This window comes from Trachurus trachurus (genome assembly GCF_905171665.1).
Source record: "Trachurus trachurus genome assembly, chromosome: 16".
Lineage (NCBI taxonomy): Eukaryota > Metazoa > Chordata > Actinopteri > Carangiformes > Carangidae > Trachurus > Trachurus trachurus.
Genome location: NC_139902.1, coordinates 14,744,175 through 14,768,836, shown reverse-complemented (window position 1 = coordinate 14,768,836; position 24,662 = coordinate 14,744,175). Strand labels below are relative to the sequence as shown.

The window sequence follows — 24,662 nt, the reverse complement described above, 5'->3', positions numbered from 1 at the left end:
GGTAAAACTCAACAGGAGCAGCAGCAGCTGCTCATATAGAGGAGCTCATGTTGAGCAGCTCTTCTCTCTTTTTGTGACAGGCACAAACATATTTTGCTGCTTCTAAAGCAGTGGCTCTTTGTTCTCCTAACAGATGACAGAATTTGTCCTGGTCTGAGAGTTGGGTGAAGTTGGGTGTTGTTAGTGTGATGTTAGTGTATGTCTGTGTCCTGATGTGTGTGTATGCGTCACAGTGCAGCAGGAAGTGCTGCTCTGTCTCCACCTCTCTATGTGGACAGAGCTGACAGAGGCGCTGGTCTCTGGGCAGCCAGGTCTGTCTGTGGCGGCCGCTCTCTAAAGCCAGGCTGTGGCCGCTGAGTCTGTACATAGTCAAGGTTTTCCTCAGTCTGGGGTCAGTTACTGAACTCAAGTAATCTGCCATGGAGTATTCTTTGTTTAGGGCCAAATAGCATTGCAGTTTGCTTTGGGATTTGGTTGTACATGTCCAATAGTTGATGTAATTGTCTTTTTGTTTTTCTATAATTTGGTGGGGCCGGATTGTGTGAGGGTGGTCTTGGTGCTCGGTGTTGGTGGAGCTGAGCCTGTGGACCAGCTGGCTGAGGGGACTCCTGTCTTTGCTCTCCTCTTGGCACTGCAGGGCTTTATAGTGGTAGGAGTTGGGGTCGCTGGCTTTGAGGTGTTGATAGAATTTGATTGCTCTTTTTTGGATCCGAATTAAAAGGGGAAATTGGCCTAATTCAGCTCTGCATCCGTTATTGGGGGTGTTCCTATGGACTTTGAGGATGTTTTTGCAAATCTCGGTATGCAGGCTTTCGATCGGGTGTTTGTCCCATTTTTCAAAGTCTTGGGTTACAAGAGGACCCCACACCTCACTACCATATAGTATAATAGGTTCAATTACCGATTTAAATATTTTCATCCAGACTCTTACAGGGATATCAATACATGAGGATTTTTTAATGGACCAGAAAGCTCTTCTGCCCTTGTCTCGCAGATCGTTAATGGCCAGATTGAAATTTCCTGTGGCTGTAATGTTTAATCCAAGGTATGTGTAACTGTGTGTGTGTGTTGTATGTCTGTAGAGTCCAGGAGGAACCTGTGTTGGTCTTTCTGACACTTGGGTCGTTTCTGGAAGACCATGACTCTGGTTTTGTCCAGGTTAATGGTCAGGGCCCAGGTCTGACAGAACTTTTGCAGATGATCTAATTGCTTTTGTAAAGCCTCCTTACACTCTTAACCCGAATTAGTTGACTTTACTCGCAAATCGCGTGGAAACCCGTTGCCCTATACCACTTTAGTTTTTTCACAAGCTGAAACTAAACAAGTCAAGTTGTATTAACATGGAACTCTAACTTTTTACACAAGCTAAAACTAAACAAGTCAAGTTGTATTAACATGGAACTCTAACTTTTTACACAAGCTAAAACTAAACAAGTCAAGTTGTATTAACATGGAACTCTAACTTTTTACACAAGCTAAAACTAAACAAGTCAAGTTGTATTAACATGGAACTCTAACTTTTTACACAAGCTAAAACTAAACAAGTCGAGTTGTTTTAACATGTTACTCTAACTTTTTACACAAGCTAAAACTAAACAAGTCGAGTTGTTTTAACATGTTACTCTAACTTTTTACACAAGCTAAAACTAAATATGTCAAGTTGTATTAACATGAAATTCTGACTTTTTACACAAGCTAAAACTAAATATGTCAAGTTGTATTAACATGAAATTCTGACTTTTTACACAAGCTAAAACTAAATATGGCGAGTTGTATTGACATGAAATTCTAACTTTTTGCACAAGCTAAAACTAAACAAGTGGAGTTGAATTAACATGGAACTTTAACTTTATATTTATTAGTAGTATGTACTGAAAATCATTAAGATAAAATTAGCTAATATGACTAGTTATTGCTACTCATAATTTATTACAATCACTGTATTTTCCTCTAATTTAGTTTTGATTTTTTTTTTGTATGAAATGTTTAAATTAAATTGGATGGAAATAAAGAAACACCTTTAAATGCTCCAATGCATTTTATTTTTTAAGAAAAATGGCAAAACACAGCCAAAGTTGTTAGGACAAACTTAACATCAGGTCAACCTCAACATGATCAACCTAAAAAGATTAATCTGAAAAAGGTCATTCTTAATCATTGAAACAATTATGTGTGTTGGTGTTAAATGTGTCTCAAATTCACAAGAAAAAAAAAGTGGATTTCCCCTGAGATTTAAGTGGTAAAATCCATTTAAAAAAAAAAAAAATCACAAGAAACCACCACTCAGATATCCAATTCCATCTACCGGTACAAAGACTGATGATGCAACAAGAACTGAAACAATTGTGTCTTTCTGCTAAAACTTTAACAACAACATTTTTAATTTTCACAGAAGTGACATCTTTCAGCGTGCTTCCTACAGCACCTTGAGTGTTGTGTGTGTACTGCAGGTGTTAAATGTGTCTCAAATTCACAAAAGAAAAAAATGTGGATGTCCCCTGAGATTTAAGTGGTAAAATCCATTAAAAAAATCACAAGAAACCACCACTGAGATATCTAATTCCATCTACAAAGACTGATGATGCAACAAGAACTGAAACAATTGTGTCTTGTGTCTTTCTGCTAAAACTTTAAAGGGATAGTTCAACATTTTGGCAAATTGGCCCATTGCCATAATCGCTATAGTCATAGCAGTAGGTTTGTTACCTTTAATTGTCGGTGTAAGCTATTTTTAGAACGGAGGAGCGGAGCGTCAGGCTGCTCAGAGCTACGCTACGGAGGCTAATGGAATTTCTTGGTTTCCCTCATCAAACTCATCAAATACAAAATCCCAAAACTCCAAAACGCTTTCGTGGACAAGTTGTGACCTGCACATTCACCACGCTATGAGATAATAATAGAACGTTACGAAACGGAGCCGTTTTCGAGGTAAATACAGGGTAAATACAGAGACTGCTTGCTGAAAAACTGTCCCTGAACGCAACGCGCATCAGCGGTTTTGCATGAATTTACCTGTAAAACGGCTCCGTCTCGTAACGTTCCGTTATTATTTCATAGCGTGGTGAATGTGCAGATCACAACTTGTCCACGACAGCCTTTTGGAGTTGTTGGGTTGTGTATTTGATGAGTTTGATGAGGGAAACCAAGAAATTCCCTTAGCCTCCATAGTATAGCCCTGAGCAGCCTGCCGCTCCGCTCCTCCGTTCTAAAAATAGCTTACACCGACAATTAAAGGTAACGAACCTACTGCTATGACTATAGCGATTATGGCAATGGGCCAATTTGCCAAAATGTTGAACTATCCCTTTAACAACAATATTTTTAATTTTCACAGAAGTGACATCTTTCAGCGTGCTTCCTACAGCACCTTGAGTGTTGTGTGTGTACTGCAGGTGTTAAATGTGTCTCAAATGCACAAAAACGTGGATGGCCCTAAGATTTAAGTGGTAAAATCCATTAAAAACATAAAAAAAAAATCACAAGAAACCACCACTGAGATATCTAATTCCATCTACAAAGACTGATGATGCAACAAGAACTGAAACAATTGTGTCTTGTGTCTTTCTGCTAAAACTTTTAACAACATTTTTAATTTTCACAGAAGTGACAACATTCAGTGTGCTTCCTACAGCATTTAAGTGTGTGTAGGTGTGTATGTGTGTCAGTGTTGTTTGTGAGTGTGTGGGTGTTGTACGTGTGTCTGTTTGCTTGTTTAACAGAAAATAAAAATGTTTACCCTACAGGTCAGAAAGTGTTATTGCTGGTGTGGCAAAAAAAAAAAAAAAGTAGTCAATAGCTTCTTACAGCAGACTTGACATCTCTTTACATTGCAAGCTGATTTTTCAAAGTCTGTAGCTTTGGCTTTAGGTCAGTGTGGCCCAACGAGAGCAATACCTGTTGGATGAACTGAAATGTGAGCTTCATAGTCTTGGGGTAGTTAAGATGGAGTGCATATGTGAGTCCAAACAGAATGCACATGGCCTTTGGCAGATCTTGAATGTTGTCCATGACAACTTCTCCCTCAATGATGATTTTCAACGAGGTTGGAATGAGATGCTGGGAAGATGCGAGCACAGCACCTTCACGTTCAATGAGAATTATCCCAATGTCCAGGTCACGAAAGGAATCATCATCAGTGTCCTTCATAAAGAATAACAGAAGAGAACAATCATCAAATTAGATTTCTCTAAAACACTATAAGAGTGTCATGGTAAAAAAAAATAATAATAATGGTGAAAACATTAAGAAAGCAAGAGCTTACTTACAAAACCTGCTTTGAAGAAGTTTGTGGGGTTGTCCCCAAGGATGATAGGAAGCCCTCTGAGCACCTGTGTCCGGATTGCAGTTGGCTCTGTAGTCTTTTCGGGATTAAACACAATAACACAAGTTAGATAGCTAAAATGAAAAACAAATAATGATCTATAAGAAAGCTTAACCAGCCAAGAAATGTTTGGATTGAATAACACAACTAATAGAGTAGGACTGTGATATACAGTAAGTACATAATGTGTATGGACCAACCTTGGTCTGTTGTGAAATCTGTGTCAACAACTGTCCAACATTCCCTCTCTTGGATCCAAATAACTCAAGGAGACGAGGACTGTGCCGATCAATGCTCTCATAGAATTCCTGCTTGAGGTTCTTGCCCACGATCCTGCTGAACTCCATGAACACCTGAGAAATACAGAGAACAAAAAAAAACCCACAAACTAAGGACTTGAACAAAAAAAAAACAACTAAGAACTTGCATCAACTGAACTATACAAGGCAGTTAAGCCATCTTGCTCTCTTTAAATACACCAGACTACATTGGAAAAAACTGTAATTTTACCTCAAGACACGGGAGCTGCTACTCTGCTGCAGCTGCTGCTTAGTTTGTGTGAGTGTTATGGTTCAAATTTAAAACCCTTTACAAACATCTAAGTCAATAATACGAACTAACCAGCAGCAGACCAGTAACTCAAGTGTAAAAAAAATACTAATGTTTTCCTTAAAGAGGACACAACAAATATACATCTGGACACATTATATAATAATAGAAATATAGTTATTAGTTTTCTTCTCTTTCTTGAACATACCTGATCTTCAGTAAATAGGGCAGGCCAGCGTTTCACCATCGTGCTTATGGCAGGTTCCGACTCCACTACCTCTTTTCTTCTCAGTGCAAATGTCTGGTCCATCTTCTGTTTCACAAGAAGTCCACTTGGTGTTCTCTTCTGCATTTCATCAACCAAGTCTTTGCAGGCCCCCTCCAGGGCAGCCTGATCACATCCATCCGGAAAGTTGGGCAAGTAGTTTATTTCACCTTTCTTCGCCTTCTTGATGCGCTTGTTAACTGGTTGTCCTTCGGCTGAATGCCTTCCCCGCTTACCTGCATTTACTGCAACATCAAGGCATCCTGATTGCCTACGCTTTGTTCTATAATTTGCCATTTTATGTTTTAAACTATTTTTCCAACCACAACAACGAGTGGTTGAGCCTCGCTCCTGGAGACAGGGGTGCTTGCTTATCAATGCTGCTGCAACACTTTCAAACTGAGCAGCAGTTGGGTATGCTGTGTAGCAATACATGGTCTCTGCCAATCTTTCAAGTATCTCGTGTTTTAGTTCTTTTGATACTTTAAGGTATATACCCTCACTCATAAACAGCAGATCTGCTTGCCTAAGTCTATACTCTACATCAACAGAAAAGGTTGGTATATCGAAAAATTCTGGCCACTGTTTCTGTCGCTCCAGAGGTGAGTGTGAGAGTATCTCTGTTTCTGCTGTACTGGGTGTGTCACTGAAGACTTCATCAGATGAGACAGGAACCAGCTCAAGGACAGGGATGACTTTGACTGTTGGTCTCTCTGGAAGTTCTTCAGTATCTGTCAGATTGCATAGTTCATTATTGAAATCCGGATCTTGGTATTGAAGACTGAAGTTATAATGAAGTCCCAGTGATTCTTTAAGCTTGCTTATCAAATCCTCGACTGTAGAGGGTCTTGTATTTAGGATGACTTTTCTTATGTCTGTCTCTGTTAGAATAACCCTCAAGGTCATCTTCTGGTTTGCAGTCATCTTGGGAATAGAAACAATAATTAGGTCATTAGAAATATACATATGCAAAGGGACAGTTAATTTCTGAGCCATTGCTCTGTCCATCACAAAGATCACCATTTTATGAACCAAACTTTGAATACTATTCTGAAAAACAAAATCTTGGGAATTCTCAAAAATCACAAGACAAAAATGTCCCCTGAAATTAAAGTGGTAAATCATTAAAAGCTGTGTGTGTGTGTTGTCGTTGTCTGTGTGTCTGTTGTCTGTGTGTCTGTTGTCGTTGTCTGTGTGTCTGTTGTCGTTGTCTGTGTGTCTGTTGTGTGTCTGTGTCTGTCTGTTGTTGTTGTCTGTGTTTGCTGTCTGTGTCCGTGTGCGTTGTCTTCACGTGCTGTCTTAACACAGAATATAACGCCTGAGGGTCACTATTAAATTATCACCATATCTGTATCCTATAAGAGGGAAGACATCATTCAGCTCTTTCAGTTGCACCACACACTGAGAGGGGTTACTGCTGTCACAGATGAGTTCGAAAGATCTCAAATGTTCATGATACCACGCAGTCATCTCATTGCAAACAAACAGGATCTCAGTGTTAAGTGCCACTACCTGTTTGATCTGCCTAAATGAAGGGAGGCCAGAGCATGAACCGACAGAGACTATCATGTCAGCACAATATCTGATTCCATCTACATAGACTGATGATGCCACAAGAACTGATGTAAGCTGAGGAACTCTCTGGCAGAAGACCTGTTGGACATTCTCAGGATATGATGTGATTGATGTGATAGTGACCTTATCCATTTCAACTGAAGGCTTGAAAAATGAACTTGCGTCCAAGTAGTAAGCCATCATTTTCTGATGCTTAACAGCCAATGTAAGAGCTACATTTTTGAAGTTGTGGGCATTACGAATGACTCGTTTGAAGAATTTATGTTTTCCTTCAAACCGCATTGTCCAAACATCTGAAAGGGGACCAAATGCCTTGATCATTTCAGAGTAATGCTCTACATAGTGGTGTTTTGGCCGTAATCTAAAATTTGGGAAGGTTGTCTGCAACAAGTCTCTGTGTTCTGTCACTTTGCAGTCAAGGAAATGTACAGACTCTTCAGTGTGTTTTGTAGCTACAGCCAACTCAACAATATCTTTGAGGAGCAGCAGAATATTCCAAGCATTGTCTCCTTCAGGGACTTTATGGCCAATGATAAGTGGGAGCAGCCTGAGTAGGGCCCAGTTCTCATGGCCATTACCACCTATTGTCCCTTTAGTAGAGAAGGCATGGGCAATTGGCTGGGGCTGGTCAGTTTTGTCATGAAAAGCATATTCAAAAGTTTTCATGGCATGGTTAAGTGTTTCTATGGTGAAATACTTCTTAGAAATCATGTCTGAAATACAGAGCGATAACTCAACAGGGACAATGCCCTCCAAAAGGTCATGGAGGATGTCAGGGGGGTACCCACGAACAACATGAAAGTGCTCCAGACCGTCAGTCAATACACACACTCCTTTTACACCATAACGTTTGGCCATAGTTGGATCCTGCTTTACCTCCTGTACCTGCTGGTTGTGAGTGTCTATAGTGCGGGGTTCAAAAGCACCTGAACTTACCTCCTTGGCTTGCATCTCGTTTCTTGTCACCATACAGAACCTGCAGAATCTGTCCACCGTAAAACTTTCGAAGAATCCTGCCAGAGAATGAGCAGCCAGGTTATCAGCAGCCACATATAAAACTGTACCTTTAACACATTCTCCTAACTTTTCAACATACACACCATGTTGTTCCAAAGAAGCCAGATCTTGAATAAGAGGGTGGAGAATTTTAGCATAGCCAAATTCTTTTACATCAGAGACTTTACACAAAACAGCAAGCTGAATGGAGTGGAGTGTGGATCTGTATTTTGATGGTACATTAGCTATCACCCAATACACTGCACACATTTTGTGTTTCTTTCTAGATGTTCCTAAAGGATTGGACACTTCAAAATCATCTATATAAAGTCCAACAGCGATTTTGAATTCCTCCCCTTTAAGGAGGTCATTGTCATTACAGTAAGAGCCATCTCTGTATGAACTGTACTCATATTGCACATGCTTTTGGACGGGAAGAGCTTTATCCAAAATGTCAGCCCTATTCAACATCTTCTGTAGCATTGGATGCAAAGGAACATATACAGTACAAGACTTTTTACCTCTTTCAATCATGTACTCCACTGGTTTAACCTCCGTGAAGTTTTTATTCACATATGCTGCTCTCCTTTTAGCTGTTGATAAGGGGCCATCCTTGCCACAGAATTTCATGATCACATTGCTCTTTGCAGCAGCCCTGACTAACTCTTCCACAACTGAATCATCTACATCTGTATGTTGTTTCAGAATGTCATTGACTGCATTATGCAGCAGTGGCTGGGATAGTTCACACATCTGTAATAGCTGTTGGATGACTTCTTGTACTGTACTTTCTGGAATGTGTAGGACCGTTTGCATCTTTAAAAAAAGAGCTGCTAGGTTGTGCTCTAGCTGTTTCTCTAGATCATGAAGATCTTCATTGGTAGAATCCTCACTGTCTTCTGATTCAGCGGTGTCATTTGGAGGCTCATGTTCTTCTTGGGCCATTTCATTAATTACACTAACAGAGAATATTTCTGGCCTGAACATTCTCCAGTTGTGTGTTCTGTGCTCCTTACTTTTGTGCGCATTAAATGTGGAATACACATTAGTGTGAAAGTTACAGCCATTATATGGACACTGTACTCTGTGATTTATCTTTAAATGTGTACTGCGCAGGTGAGTGAGAAAGACTGCTTCTGTGCAGGGTGCAGAAAAATCACATGACTGACAGTGAAAGGTTACTTGAGCAGTTTCACTCAGTTGTGCACCCTGGGTTTTCTGGTGAATCTTTGCTAGGTGGACCTTAAGTGCATTAATGGAGTTGAATGTGCACACACATTGTTGGTGTAAGCAGGGAAATGGGACAGTTCTACCATAGTTTCCATGTTTTAACCTATAATGTTTTAAAAGGTAACCCCTTTTCTCACACATAAACTCACAATACTTACACTTCCACAGCATCTTCACACCACATTGATCTGAAAAAATAGAGAACAAAAAAACTTTTAGCTTAACAACTCAGCTCAGCAATGTCACTGAATATAATAAGTAATAGAACCGAACGACGACTGTGTTACAGGGAAACCCGCATGTAAACAAGCATGTGAGAGAGAGTGAGTGAGAGGGAAAAAGAGAGCGGTCAAGTGGATAAATGCGCTGAGCACAGCACCAGGTGTGAACAACATAAACACTTTCACAGTGCTTGCTAAACTCCGTAGCCCCGACAGCTATTGAACGGCTTTTCTACTGCGTAAAATGACGGTAATATTCAGTCCCTCCAGGAATTTGCGATGTTGCGATCGCAACAATTAACGCAAATTCAGCCAATCCCCGCGAATTTTTGCGATCTTGCAATTTTGTACAATCACCGCAACTTTTCCGCAAATTGGACCAATTGTCGGTGCTTTCCGCGAGTTACACAGCAGAGAGTGCGAGTCTGGACGGAGCGGTGGTTGAAAGTGAGTCCACGGAGGAACGGCGTGGCTGGGCTGACGGCAAGAAACTTGATACAACGTGCACAAAGTGATAAGTAAAGGAACACAAGCTGAGTTGAACGTGTTGAGTGTGTGAGTTGTCCTGGTTGACCACCCGAGGCTGTGTCAACCCCGCAGCACTCGCCGAGGGGGAATCCAGTGAGTGCGCCACTGCAGGGCCGGAGCGGAGCAGCCGGCGGCCAGGTGCCCCTTCCCCCATCCTGAGGCCCTGGCCCTGGACTTGAGTAGCCACCCTCCCCTTTTTATTCAAAGACTGGACTGTTTTAATAAAACAGTTCTTTTACCACGATTTTTAAACAGACATTTTAATTAAGTAAAACAACTTTCAACTCTATATAATTTTCCTGTGCCTTTCTTAACAAGTGGAAAATTGCTGGTATAACATGACATCACATTAATTTGTGACATTTCAAAATTTTCCTTTGATTTTTAATTATTCAGAACAAAACTGCAACTTTTTTTTGCAACTTTCGCTGTCTCCCGCAATTTAATCACAACAAAAGGGCTTAAAACATCGCAACATGCACCGCAATTTTTTCAAAATGTGGCCGCAAATTCAGGCATTTTAGGCCGCAACAATCACAAAAAAAGCCCGCGAAATCCTGGAGGGACTGAATATTAATGATACAGTCGCGCAAACCTGCCGTGTGTGAGCCGTCCTCAGACTGTTAACACTGAGCTAACTTTAACATTTAGCCGACACAATTTTGAGTGGACATTAGTGTTAGCCTATTTACACCATGCACAGGAAAGTAACATTACACAGAAAAAAAAGCTGCGTCAACAAGTCACCCCGACAGCGATTGAACGGCTTTTCTACCACGTAAAATGACGGTAATATTATACAGTCGCGCAAACCTGCAGTGTGTGAGCTGTCCTCAGACTGTTAACACTAAGCTAACTTTAACATTTAGCCAACACAATTTTGAGTGGACAGTGTTAGCCTATTTACACCATGCACAGGTTCGAACAGTAACTTTACACAGGAAAAAAAAAGCTGCGTCAACAAGTCGTCTCCAAGCTTTTGGGTACCAAAGTTCCCACAAAGATAACAATAGTTATTTTACATACTAACCGTTCCTCTCGGAGTAGGTTGTTTCCTGGTCAGAGTAACGTTAAGTCTGCAGCCGCTTGTCCAGAGACGTTATTGCTCGTCCCGCCAAGTGTAGAGCACCGTGGACGCACAGTTACGCTGGCCTTGTCACATGACCCGGCAGGTTTTTGAATTAGGCCCCTCCCTTTTCTTATGAAAGTTAACATACCAAGTTATCTCTACTAAACATGATTAGTGCAATGAATCTTTCAGCTAAATAGTCCAAACAACTAATGTTGTTTAGTAATGATAGCAGGTTTTTACAAAACATAAAAGAATAAGTAATGATCACTCAGATGTTTAATTAGAATCAAAATCTGGGTTTACAGTGTAGATGGAGCGAGCAGGATTAGATCATCTGCAAAGAGTAGACACTTGACTTCAGTGTCAGAGAGGGTGAGACCAGGGATGTCTGACTCTACCAGGGATTTGGCCAAATCATCAATATAAATATTGAACAGGGTGGGGCTGAGACTGCAGCCCTGCTTCACCCCTCTACTTTGGGGGAAGAAGTCGGTTTCCATGATTCCAATTTTTACAGCGCATTGATTATTTATGTACATTGTCTTGATTATATCATAGGTTTTTCCCCCAATACCTTTTTCTAGTAGTTTCAGAAACAGACCATGATGCCAAATTGAGTCGAATGCTTTCTTGAAATCTACAAAACAAGAGAAGATTTTGTTTTTGTTGTGGTGGACATGTTTCTGGATGAGGGTGTGGAGGGTGTAGATGTGGTCAGTGGTTCTGTGTTGTGGAGTGAATCCAATCTGACTCTTGCTCAGGACATTATGTTCACTGAGGAAGTTTTGCAGACGGCTGTTTAAGATGCTGCAGAACAACTTCCCCAGGTTGCTGCTGACACATATGCCTCTGTAGTTGTTGGGCTCGTACTTGTCTCCACTTTTATGGATTGGAGTGATAATCCCTTGGCCCCAGGTGTCTGGAAAATGACCGATGTTCAAGATGATATTAAATAATTTCAGTATGGCAGTCTTGATTTTATGGCTGCCGAACCGAAGCATTTCATTTAAGATGCGATCCGGTCCACTTGCCTTCCTTGGCTGCAGGGCCTGGATCTTGGTCAGTAGCTCCTCTTCACTAATTTCATGATCTAATGGGTTTTGGTTGTCTTTAACGACTGATTCAAGAGTTTCTAATTTGTTTAGCAGATTATTTTGGGCTGAATTCGGAGTGATTGTACTGTATAAATTTTCAAAGTGTTTTTTCCAAATTTCACCATTTTGAATTGCCAATTCTTCTTTGTGTGATTTGTTGAATGAATGCCATTTTTTCCAAAAATTATTTGAATCAATGGATTCTTCAATTTCTTCGAGGAGTTGCTGTTCGTGTTGCTTCTTTTTAGAGCTTAGTGTTTTTCTGTATAATTTCAATGATTCACAATAACGAAGGCGGAGCTCATGATTGTCAGGTTGCCGGTGTTTTTCATTGGATAATTTACGGAGTGTTTTTCTCAGACACCTGCAGTCAGAGTCAAACCACTTTTCATGAGTAGATTTGTTTGAACTGTGATGATGAGGTTTGCTCAGATTGGACAGAAGTGCTGTTTTGTCAAATATGTCATTGATATCCCCAACAGCCTGATTGAGGCCATCTTTATTGTGGGGATATAAGGTGGAGAGAAAATGGTCCAACTTCATTTGGATAGTTGGGTGCCCGATGGCTCTCTGGTAGTCATCTTTGCTATGACTTGTCCACCTATAAGGTTGTTTGGATGGGTTGAGTCTGCTGGGCTCTGCTACATGGGGGTCTGTTGGGCTCTTCTTAATGTACAGGGTGATTTTGCTGTGATCTGATAGGGGCGTTAGGGGGCTGATGGTGAATGCTCTTAGATAGGAGGGGTCTAGGTCTGTAATACTATAGTCTACTGTGCTGTTGCCAAGAGGAGAGCTGTATGTGTAGAGACCAAAGGAGTCCCCTCGAAGCCGACCGTTGACTATGTACAGACCCAGCGTGCGACACATCTGCAGCAGTTGATGCCCATTTCTGTTGACTGTTTTGTCTAGATTGTTTCTGTGCTGATGTGGATGAGGGGGGATGTTGATCTGGCCAGGTATGTGTTTGTCCCCATGTGTGTTTATTAAGTCAGGTTCTGTGCCTGTTCTGGCATTGAGATCACCACAGATCAGCACGTTTCCCTGTGTCTGGTAATAGTTGATTTCGTCTTCCAGAATGGTAAAGGTGTTTTCGTTGTAGTAAGGGGACTCTGATGGGGGGATATAGGTTGTGCACAGGAATAGGTCTTTGTCTGTGGAGACAGCCTCTTTTTTTATTTTGAACCAAATTGAAAAATTTCCTTTTTTGATGAACTCTATTGAATGAGTGAGGTTTGCCTTGTACCAGATCAACATCCCCCCTGAATCCCTGCCTTGGCTTACATTCTTAAGTTTCATGGATGGAAAAACCACTTCTCTATACCCCAGAGGACAACCAGTGGGCATGTATCCTCTATTCCAAGTTTCCTGCAACACAATGATATCAGATTGTTCTATTTCTCTATTAAAGTCTGGGGTCCTGCTCTTAAGGCCAAAAGCCGAGGACCTCAGACCTTGGATGTTCCAACATGAAATAACAAACGATTTAGAATTCATTAACTATAAAACTCAAATGATGCATTCAGTGTTAAAATGAGATAAACTTCCAATCCCACTGCCAATGAAGAGATTAATTCTAATGCATTTTAGGAATTCGTTTCAATCTAATAATATAATAATATTTAAAAATGAACAAATAAATAAATAATAATAGATATGATTGTCTACTGTACTTGGCCCATCAGGTGGGAGCAGAGCAGGCTCAGCATGTGTTGGATGTCTCTCAGCTGGCTGTGTGGGGGTGTAGGGGTGGGGGCAGGGGTTGGAAGGGTAGGCGGGGGGTCTGCTGCTCTCCTCACCACCTGGCTGTAGTTCAGTGGGCTGGGGCCTGGCTCCTGGTGATGGCGATGGGGTGGGGCTCTTGGGGGTAGGAGGGGCTCTGGGTAGGTGTGAGGGGGCTCGTAGCTGCCCTGGGGTCTACGTGGAGATGGTCTGGGAGGTCTGGGTGGTCTGGGTGGCGGTCTGGGGGGGCTGTGGGCCGAGCTGCTCCTTCTGCGGGGGGTGGACTGGTCTCGGTTGAGAGCGACGTCCTTCAGTGTCCGGGCGAAGACGGGGACGATGTTTTTAAAGAGGTGCACATTGTCATAGAGGCAGCTGATGTCCAGGGAGGGGTGGTGGGCCAGGTGGACATTGGGCCTCAGGACACAGTCTCTGGAGACGCTGCTGTTGATCCTGTGGATGGTGTCTGGGTGGAAGTCTCTCCTGGGCAGCAGGGTGGACACCACCACTCTGCTGGTGGGGAAGGTGCTGGAGGCTTTCTCTATGACTCCTCTGAGGGACTCTGACACTCTGTCCTGCTGCGTCCTCAGCTCGTTGGTGCCGGTGTGGATGATGATGTGGCTGGGGGAGCCCAGCTGCTCCACCGACAGCAGCTCCAGGGCCTGGCGGCTGGTTGGACACCACAGTTTGGACACGTTGTGGTTGGGGAACAGTTTCTTTTCATCTAAGAACTTTCCATTGGAGTCGATGAGGATGAGGATGTCTGGTTGCTGCGCCGGACTGGATGGACGAGGGGTGGAGTCCACCAGAGGGCTGGGAGGGGGTCTGGGTGTAGTGTTGGTCTGTGGACTAGAAGAGAGCTGCTGGGTGGGTGGGGCCTCTTGGTCCTGGTGGTTCTGAGTGGAGCTTCCAGGGTCCTGGTTGTGGTCTGGGTGAGGGTCTAGCTGTCCTGTCAGGCCTGGGGGGTCTCTGTCTCTGTCCTGGAGCTTCTGTGACAGAGAGGCCAGCTCTGTCCTGGTGTTCTCTCTCTCTTCTCTCAGCTCCTTCACCTCCTCTGTCAGAGCGCTCAACGCTGCCATGTGTCTCTCCTGGTGCTGCTGCAGCTCTCTGATCTCCGTCCTCAGTCTGCTCAGCTCAGTCTGGTCCTGGTCTCTGTCCTGTCTCAGTCTGCTCAGCTCAGTCTGGTCCTGGTCTCTGTCCTGTCTCAGTCTGCTCAGCTCTGTGCTGAGGTTGCAGGTCTTCTCCTCCTCCTGGCTCGGCTGATGGCTCATCAGCTCTCTCAGCTGGACCAGCTCTCTCTCCAGCTCACTGAACTTCACCTTCATGTCGGTGATGGTGGAGGTCAGCTTTGGGTCCTGGGTCTGTTCAGAGCAGGGGGGCTCACTCTTCTCAGAGGGCTGGTCGGCAGGGGGGCAGGTGGGGGTGGATGTGGTGTCTGTGTCTGGCAGGGTGGGGGTGTCATCAGGCGGGGTGGTCTTCTCCAGCTGAGCTCTTTCCTTGATGAGGAGGAAGTCCAGCTCAAACTGCCTGAGGTTCCCCTGCACCATGACGGTCCCGTTCTTGTAGAGGTTGACTGAGGTCATGGGGAAGTCTGGGTCCTCTGCTTCTCTGATCTTCAGCTTCCATCCGTTACAGATGCCCTCCTTCTTCACCGAGGGGTAGTGGCTCCTGATAGCAGAGTGCCATGCCAGTGGCTGCTCAGTGAAGAAGATGAAGTTGCTGATGTCTCCGGTCTTATAGGAGTCAGAGAAGAGTGTCTCTGGCCTTTCCCTCAAAACCTTCTGCTTGTAGGCCTTCCTGCTGGTTTCATTCTTCACCTCTTGTGGGTAGAAGAGAGGAACAGCCTCCTGCGCTGTGTCTATGGATGGCAGGGTGTCTGTGACTGAGGCTCTGGAACTCTGCTGGTGCTGCATGGCTGTGTTCCAACTCCTTAGTGACCGTTGCTATGGCTTACTGTCTTGTTGGCTAGCTGTTAGCATTAACTACAAACTAACTTAAATTAGTTTGGTAGTTATTATTTTGTTTTGTAAGCCCTTGTTCAGGTTATACTTCCTCTGGTGTTATCACTCACTTCAGTTACTGGTTGTTGTCCCTCTTCTTGGGCCGTTTCTCAATACCCAGTACGCCAAGTTCGAACTCGTGAACTCCGGGAGTCTGGACTTGCAGAGTTCAGTTGGAAGAACGAACTCCCGGGGTACGAGAGGACGGGAGAACGGGAGGACGGTGTTTTTTCTGCATTTGGAACAGGAACGTACTTGATGACGTCATCGTTTTTGCCGGTTGACGGCGTTCAAACTTCCGGTTATTTTCACTGGTTAAAATAAAATAAACACTATAGAAAAACAACTCCGTTTCATTTGTATATTTTATTATATATTATATGAGGATATAATATGAAGTTTTCTTTTTATACAAATATGAATATAAATTTTCAGAAAATTGCCTATATAAAGGGCGAGTGGCGGGAAAATGTTGTGGGTTTTATTGTTGTAGTGGACAGAGCAGTTACGCAGCGGAAATTGAGCTAGTTATCTATTTATATTGTTATTGTTATTGTTGTTGTTGTCACGTGTCAGTTGTTGTCAAATTGACGACATATGGCGCAGTTGGCCGCTACTTTTATCGCCGGGGCGATGTACGTCGACGCGGAAGAGGAAGCGGAGCGTTTGAGGAGGAGCATCCGCCGGAGGAGAGCCGCCATTCGGCGACGGTCAAGGAGGAGGCGTGTCATCCTGGCATATCTCTCTGGATTGGTTAGTTTGTGTAATATAATATTTTATTTAGTGCTAATTTAAAAAAAAAAATGACATGACCTTTTTAAATTGCTGTCATGTTGAACTACAACACCTATAGGTTTATTTACTTAACTATATAATGCATACAATTTCTAGTCAAACAGTTTATTGTATGAGCCGGTGCATATTCTCATTTGTCCAGGTCATAGTATTTCAAAGGAGGTTAAATCGAAAGCAACTGGACTTAGTTATTTGTCTAGGAAGACGTTTCACCTCTCATCCAAGAGGCTTCATCCTCTTGGATGAGAGGTGAAGCCTCTTGGATGAGAGGTGAAACGTCTTCCTAGACAAATAACTAAGTCCAGTTGCTTTCGATTTAACCTCCTTTGAAAAAAAAGTTTATTGTATGTGGTCCCTGTCAAATTAACTCAACTACTTTTACTACTTAATAACCCTCAGCCTAGGCCCTACACACTTACCTGTCCTCTGTTTTAGCACGCAAACATGAAGATGTTGATATTCAGTCTAAAAGATCTTGTACAGCTTTTTGTCATGGTTTTCAAACGGGAAATAAAGCAACTGAATATGGAGTTAAGCAAACTTCATGTAAGTGTCTATAAATGATTGACATTTGTCATTCAACACAATTTAATAAATACATATTCAATAAATATTAAATACAAAACCATAATAACAAATAGATTAAATACATAATTCATAATAAATAGATGATTAAAAAGGGAATTCATTATAATAAATGCATGATTAAAAACAGACTTCATAATAATAAATAGATGATTACATACAATACATACAATATCATAATAAATAACTAATAAATTGAATATCTCCTCCTCAGGACTCGCAAGGCCCTGTGCGTATTTATGCACAGGTGAATGACCAGGTGCCTATCCTGGCCACTTTCTTCTCCGGGGCTGAGGTGAAGCCGGCGTTCAGGCTCTCCAGGGACAGCATCACCATGCTGCTCCAGATGTTGCCCCGGGAGAAGAGCCATGGATGGAGCCATGAGCTGGAGGTGCTGGTGACGCTCTACTGGCTCGCCTGTGGAGCGTCGTACCGGGTCACCTCCGACGTCTTCTCAGTACCGCTGGCCACTGTGAGCAGGATTGTGCACAGGGTTGTGGATGACATGATGACCATCCTGCCCAGAGTCATCCACTTCCCCAGGGCTGAGCAGATGGCAGAGGTGGGAGCTGCCTTCGCGCTGCTTGCCGGGCATGAGGCATTTCAGGCTGCTGCTGGTGCCATCGACGGGTGCCATATGCGAATTGTTCCTCCTGCAGAGCCACAAAAAAAGAGCTACATTAATAGAAAGCTCTTCCCCTCCATAATCCTCCAGGGAATGTGTGATGCCAAAGGCTCTTTTCTTGACATTTATGTGGGTCAGCCAGGGTCAGTGCACGATGCACTGGTCCTCCGGAGGTCACCCTTCTACCACCAGGCCCTGTATCCACCAGCTGGGTACTTTCTGCTGGGAGATGGAGGGTACCCATGCCTGCAGCGCCCTGTGGCCCTAATGACGCCTTATCGCCAGCCTGTAGCAAGTAAGAAAACACACACCGACACACACACAGACAATTTGGTGACTTTGAATTACATTATACATTTTCACATTTTACATTTAAATATTTCTTTCTAACCTTGAATAGCCCAAGTTGAAGCCCGCTACAACAGGCACCACGCGAGGGCCAGAAATGTCATTGAGCGGACCTTTGGGATCCTCAAGACGAGGTGGCGCTCAATTTTTCTCAGGGCCCTGGAGATCCGGCCGGTGTTCGCCCCAAAGGTGGTTGGTGCCTGCTGCATCCTCCACAACATCTGTGTGGCAGCCCATGACATCCTGGAGGAGGAGCAGGAGCAGGATGAGGATGAGGGAGAGATGGCGGAGGTCCCAGACGGCGGAGATGGTCCGGGCAATGGAGAGGGGGACGAAAGGGGCCTGTCCGGGAGGGAGGTCCGAGGACGTCTGGCTGCCCAGCTCTCTGCTCCTCGTGACCTGCCTGCATGTCTGGGTGAACATGACTACATCTAGAGAGTAAATATTCACTCTGGCTCTCTAGATGTAGTCATGTTCACCTGGAGTGTGTAAATATGTAAATATGTTAGATGTCAATGTATATATTGTGTGAATCAGATTAATTTAAATTGTATAGGTGTAAATATGTAAACTATGTAAATATGTTTTATGTATTTTTTTCTGGATATCCCAAATTTAAATTCAATTGGCCCTAATCAATGAAATGAAATTACTGTAAATAACTATTGGTATTTTTTCTTTTCTCTTTTCAATGTAATCGGTTTTGTTTAATCTTTTTTTGGTTCATTCTAATATAAACACAACTGTAAATAATTGTATATATGTTGTCTATCCAATGTTCTTTTTGGATAAATGTAAATAATTACACACTACTATTTTGTTTTTGTTGTGAATATGTACAGTATCGCTTAAATAAGAATCGTCTTAAACACATCCTAAACATTCAAAAAATTTAATAATACAAGAACATAACACAAACAAAATAAAATATTACTACAACTAAAACTTATTCACAAGCCTCTCAAAAAGCGAGAGGTACCTCTCGGCCCTATCGGCTGCTGCTCTCTCCCTCTCCTCCTCCCTCACCATGGCCTCTCTCTCTCTCTCATCCTCTCTCTCTGCTCGTGTCTTTAAAAAGTCCAATATTTCACCCTCTCTCTTCCTCTTTCTTCCTGTGCTCCTCTCTCCTCTTACGTCCTCTCCTCCTGCCTCTTCCTCTGCAGAGGTAGAGGCCGGGGTGCTGCTGACCACGCCACCTGGCGTGGCACTGGCTACAACCAGGGGCGGGTTGATGGCATGCTGCCCCTGGAGTGCAGCGTCCATCAGGCTGTACCACTGCCAGGTGGCAGCGGTCACACTCCCGGCCTCTACCCCTTTGCCCGTTGGTGGGTCTTTTAACTATACTATAAATAAGTTATTAATCATTACATTGTGACACTGAAAGTCTTTGGTTTAATTTATGACCTGAAAAATTCAAATTATGTAATTGTAAATTAAAAGAAAATAAAAAAATCCAGAGCTTTCCATCACCATATTAAACGCAAATATATCAAAGGTACCTTATATTTGTCCTTCAGATTATTCCACTTCTTTTTTGCCTGTTTGGCTGTGATGGGCAGGCCACAGATTTTAACAAAGTCCCTTGAAAAATACATAAATACATTTAATGGCATACTACCTCCATAATATGGTTTAAGACCGGCAAAGTCGAACCCTTCCCCAGATACACAGGCAATGATGAATATATTATACTCACTCCCATCCCTCCCTCGCCGAGTTTTTCCTCCCCGTGAAGAGGGCCTCGTTTTCGGACCGCCATTTAATGAGGGCCCGGGTCTGCTCAGCTGTCCCTTGAAAGAAATTACAGTCGACAGATTTAATGCACAATACCATACGTTTTTACACTTCTGATGTGTTTAACTAGTCAAACTAATAGGGAACAACAGGGAGTATGAGCGGATAACGTTACACGTTTTGGTCGGTGACAAGTTCTTCATGTTAAATAAAATATAAAACTTAAATAAAACCCTCGCACACCAGACAGACCAATTAATCCGGTATCAAACACCCTAAAGTATTTAGTTTCAGACACTTACCCATTAAATGCAAAGTGAACGGTCACGTTTTACCACTTCAACGATACATAACCAGCGGGCGGCTGATTTCAGAGGGTCACGCCGGGACACGGCTGTAATCAGCGGGGTAGCAGTAATGCTAACCACCCGGGCCAATGGGCTAGCAGCTAGCGGAGTACGATAGCTGTTAGCACAGTTAGCGGGTGGCTATCACCAAAAACTTCGAAGCAAAAACTACGTGCGGTAGCAATGAATCGACCACAGCACTACTTTGCTCTTATAACAATTATATTCTCGTACAAAAAATAACACTTACATTTCGTGACCCTAAATCAATAATAATTTCTAAACGTTTAAAACTTGTAACTTACAGTTGTGGGTCCGCTCCTCTGCCATTGTTATCCCGCAATGCATTCTGGGATACGTAACTGCCAAAAGTCCACGCAAGTCTCCACCGATGCATCCTCGATGAAATGGGCGGGGCAAGAACACATCCGGGGTATTCGACCGTACTTGGCCAGATGCGAACTTTGAATTGGAACAGTACTTGGTCCGGCGCTGATGACGTTTTTCAAGTCCACAAGAACAGAAGTACGGAGAAGAACGCATATTGAGAAACGGCTTTGGTCTCTGTCAGGTCTCTGTTTGTTGTCCTCAGGACTGTTTGACTCACTGTCAGTTTGGCAGTTGGCTGAACTTCTTTGCTGGACTCCTCAGTTCAGATGGATTTCTCCAAGTTTTCTCTGGTTTTTTCTTTTCCGTTCTTCTTCTTTCAGGGAGGTAATTGCTTTAAAAGTGTTTCCTCTTCAAAATTTGACACAAAATTGAAAGTTTATCTCATTTTAAAACAGAAAAAAGAGATCAACCTCAGGAGCTCATAATGATGCTGCTGCTGCTGATGGAATTCCGGAATCTCTCTCTCTCTCTCTCTCTCTCTCTCTCTCTCTCTCTCTCTCTCTCTCTCTCTCTCTCTCTCTCTCTCTCTCCAACTAGTTCCAGTGAGTGTGAGCGCGCAGCGGGTAGGGTAGAGCACACTTTTTACTGCTTGACCAGTAACCTGGAGCAGTTCAGAGCACAGTGGGGGATCAGGGGGGTTCTATGCTCTGTGTCCGAGGAGGGGGGTTTGGTTCTGAACTTTTAGGTGTGTGTGTGGGTGTGTGAAAGGCTGTGAGATAATGTATTATTAAGGATGGTTTTATGAATAAGGAAGTGTAACTAATTAAAATTGGAGTTTCAAAATCAAAAATCTCTCTCTCTCTCTCTCTCTCTCTCTCTCTCTCTCTCTCTCTCTCTCTCTCTCAGTTGGACCAGGAAATGTTCAAATCCAAGGTCCCAGTAGAATAAGTGTGAATGAGACCTTAACATTAACCTGTCTTGCTGAGTCCACACCACCTCCTAGTTTCACCTGGAAACTGAATGAGACAGAGACAACATTCACTTCTGCTGTGCTGAAGAAACACATCACAGATGTTTCTGACAGTGGAAACTACACCTGTGAAGTGATGAATAGTATAACTGGAAGAAATTCATCTGCAGTGCATGAACTGACTGTAACTCTTTCACCAGGTACTGGTCTTGATTGTTCATGTTGTTGATACTCTTGCATATTTCATTTATATATATATATATATATAAACTTTATTTCAGACACAGGTCCATATCACAATCAAACAATATAAATAGTAGTACAAAAATAAAAAGAAAGCACCAACCAGATTTATTCTCAGTTTGAGACAACACTGGTTTGAGAGGCAAAACTCAACTTCCCTTTATAAAACATTAGTAGATTTTTTAGTTAACACAGTTAACTGATAAGTCTGATTATTGAAACAGTTTTGAGATGTGACACATGTGTATTTACAAAATGTTGTATCCCATCTTATCCCATGTTTTATTTTAGACAAACCCCCTCCACCCTGTCCAGCTGGCTGCATCGCTAGAATAGTAATCGGCTGTGTTGTCCTGATTGTAGTTTGTGTTGTTTTGTTTGCTCTTCATAAAAAAAAGTAAGTAAAAAAAAACGTATTATGACATCAGATTCTGTTAAATGGGTTAGGATGCTGGGGATAACAGAATTTGGTATTCTCGTGTTATTTAAAAAAAAAAAAAAAAAACGATGCAAGAATTTAAATAAATTGTTGTTTTATTGGATGTTTATAATAATAACAACAGCAACAACAATAGTAATAAAAATAACTTTTACAGACACAATAGCGACAGACAGAAAAGTCAGAGAGGGACTGACCTGCAGCAAAGGTAAGGGCTCATGCTTTATGCTAATAAAGTGTGAGAATCTGTTTCATTAAATCATGGAAAACATACTTGTTGGTTACTGCTAGTGTTATAACTCACATGTAACTGGCCACAGTTTAACAATACCTTGTTCCTAATATTTAGAAATAACAGAGATCCCCCACCAGCAAACACTGGTAAGTGATTTAATCTGAGAAGTCACTCAGACTTGAATGAATACATTACAATGATGGACAATCTTTCATAAATGTTTTAGTTTTTTTTTTTCATTTAGTTTTATTTTTTGTTTTGCATAGAACAAGAAGAAAAAACATATGTGAACATCTCACCAGTATATGAGACCATAAAATGAACTCTATGATATTTCCCGTAAGGTACGTTTCAATGTAATTATGTTCTTCTTTTTCTGATTTAATGAAGAGGGTAGAAACCTGCAATACTGTATACTGTTTTTCAAACATTTCACATATAGGTCTAAGTGGTCCAACCACATTGTATTCGGAGTGTAGGCTAGTATTACCCCCAAATCAATCTGTGGCTCTGAATCTCAACAATAAAGTAGGCTAGCTTTCAAGAGCTCTCCTGAGAATGACTGTTCCGGAAAAATCTCATACCGGGGGGTGGAGTTCTGTCAACTGGCCCCTTTGGCCACATGATCTAAAAAAAGTGAAGCAATGAATTATGGGAGCGGACAGACTTTTTTCACCTGTACTGCACGTGTCCTAGAAAGGCCATAGGAAGACACAGCCCTGATATGTTATTATTGTGTTATTAAATTTACACTTGGTAAACCATTGTCATTTGGACATTGAGGCAGAGAAACCATAGCACTTCTGCTTTTCTGTAGTGATGATTTCCTTTCCATTCTGATACCAAGTAATACACAGGCTGGTGTCACTGATATTGATGCTGATATGCTCCACTATAAAAGCCCTGAGTGTTGTTTGATTGTTTTGACAGTCTTGTTCCATACATTGTTGAGGGAGGTTTGAGGACAGGCAGGCTGAGGTAGCCTTCACACTTCTCTCACATGTCATTAGCCTACTTCTGTTTAGAAACACTACATTTTTCTACAAAATTCTATAACCTCAAGAGAACATACTTTATTACAAAATGTATGTTTATGTCATAGCAGCACAATGAGCTGCACAGCTTAGGTTAACTGTCTGGCCGGGATACACCGGGATACACCTTTGGTAGTACGTCTACTTGCTGATCAGTCACTCCTAAAAGAAAGAAAAAGTGACCAATTTTATGTTTGTTGTTTACTTCTTTTCCAAACTAGGAGAGGAGACAAGGGAAGGAAGCAGCTAACTATCAGTACAAAACCTGCTGATGATAAACGAATGAGGACAGTGTAGAAGTGTCAGAGGACAAGTTTGACTTATCCAGACTTAACTGGAGGATGTGCATTTTAAGACAGACTGTGATGGAGACTTCATAATATTGTCCAGTGGTTATTTTTTACATAATCACTAATGATAAAGTCAACATGTAAAATATAAACTACTGGAAACACAAGAAGAACCAATTCACTAGCAAGGACCACACCACAACAATGTGCCATTAAATTATTGAATGTAATGTAATGTTGAGGATGGATGAATGGCTATTGTACAGAGTGGTAAAGGTGAATGAAGGTTGATGTCTGCGCTGCTGGTCTGGGATGATGAACTGGAGACCGGTGGAGGGAGGCTCAGAGTGGGGGTTCGGTCTCGGCGTGGGTCAGTCCGAGCTGGATTCATGCCCCCCAGACAGTATACCTTGGAGGAGACCTGGAAGGGGATGCGCTGGTTAAATAGAGAGGGATGGAGGAAGGGAGGGAAGGATGGAGGGATGAGAGTGAGGATGATCTGAGAGAAGGATGTAGTTAGACGGTGCTTTCATAAGGGGAAGAAAGGAGGGTGGGTCGAGAAATCTGAAGCAAACGGAGGAAGAGGGGGTCGACCAGGTATTTGTAGGCTTGACTGGAGGTGTGGTTGAGGCGTGGCCCTGCTCCTTGTCTCGCCAGAACAATAATTTGAGTTAATCAAAGAACATACAATGACGTTTTACAAAGATGTTAAAGCACTTAAATGTGAGAGTCTTACCTGTAAAGGCCACAGCAACAATATAAAGTAATACGAACACACCCATTGGTGACTCTTCCTGATACGTGCAGGTGAGAAAAACTCAGCCACCAGACTGAGACTGTCCTAATAAATGACTCATGAACAGGACCTTTACTGTACCTCCGTGCTGCAATTCAAACTGATGACAGCCACTCACTAAACCTACACCCCTTCAGTGGTCAACAGCTGCAACCTGCCTCACTGTAAAATGAGTTGGTGCAAGTTATGTTTTTATTGCATGAAACCAAGAAGGGTCAATAGTCCAATGCAGATTACTTCCTCATACTGCTTTTATATTAAATCCACACTATTGCACTGAAATCATCAGAGGGAAAGACAAGGAGTGAAAAACATATCATTGTT

At 42.5% G+C, this 24,662-nt stretch overlaps 1 protein-coding gene across 1 annotated transcript in view; it reads left to right on the top strand.

Annotated features, from left to right (window-relative positions):
- Positions 1-21,530, top strand: part of LOC310999130 (cell adhesion molecule CEACAM6-like) — a gene marked incomplete at its 3' end in the record, with an annotated part of 36,324 nt that extends 14,794 nt beyond the window's left edge. Inside the window, exon 5 of the mRNA XM_083989453.1 lies at positions 21,238-21,530. Coding sequence (XP_083845579.1) covers positions 21,238-21,530 — 293 coding nt within the window. The remainder of the gene's footprint in view (positions 1-21,237) is intronic.
- Between the last annotated feature and the right edge of the window lie 3,132 nt (positions 21,531-24,662).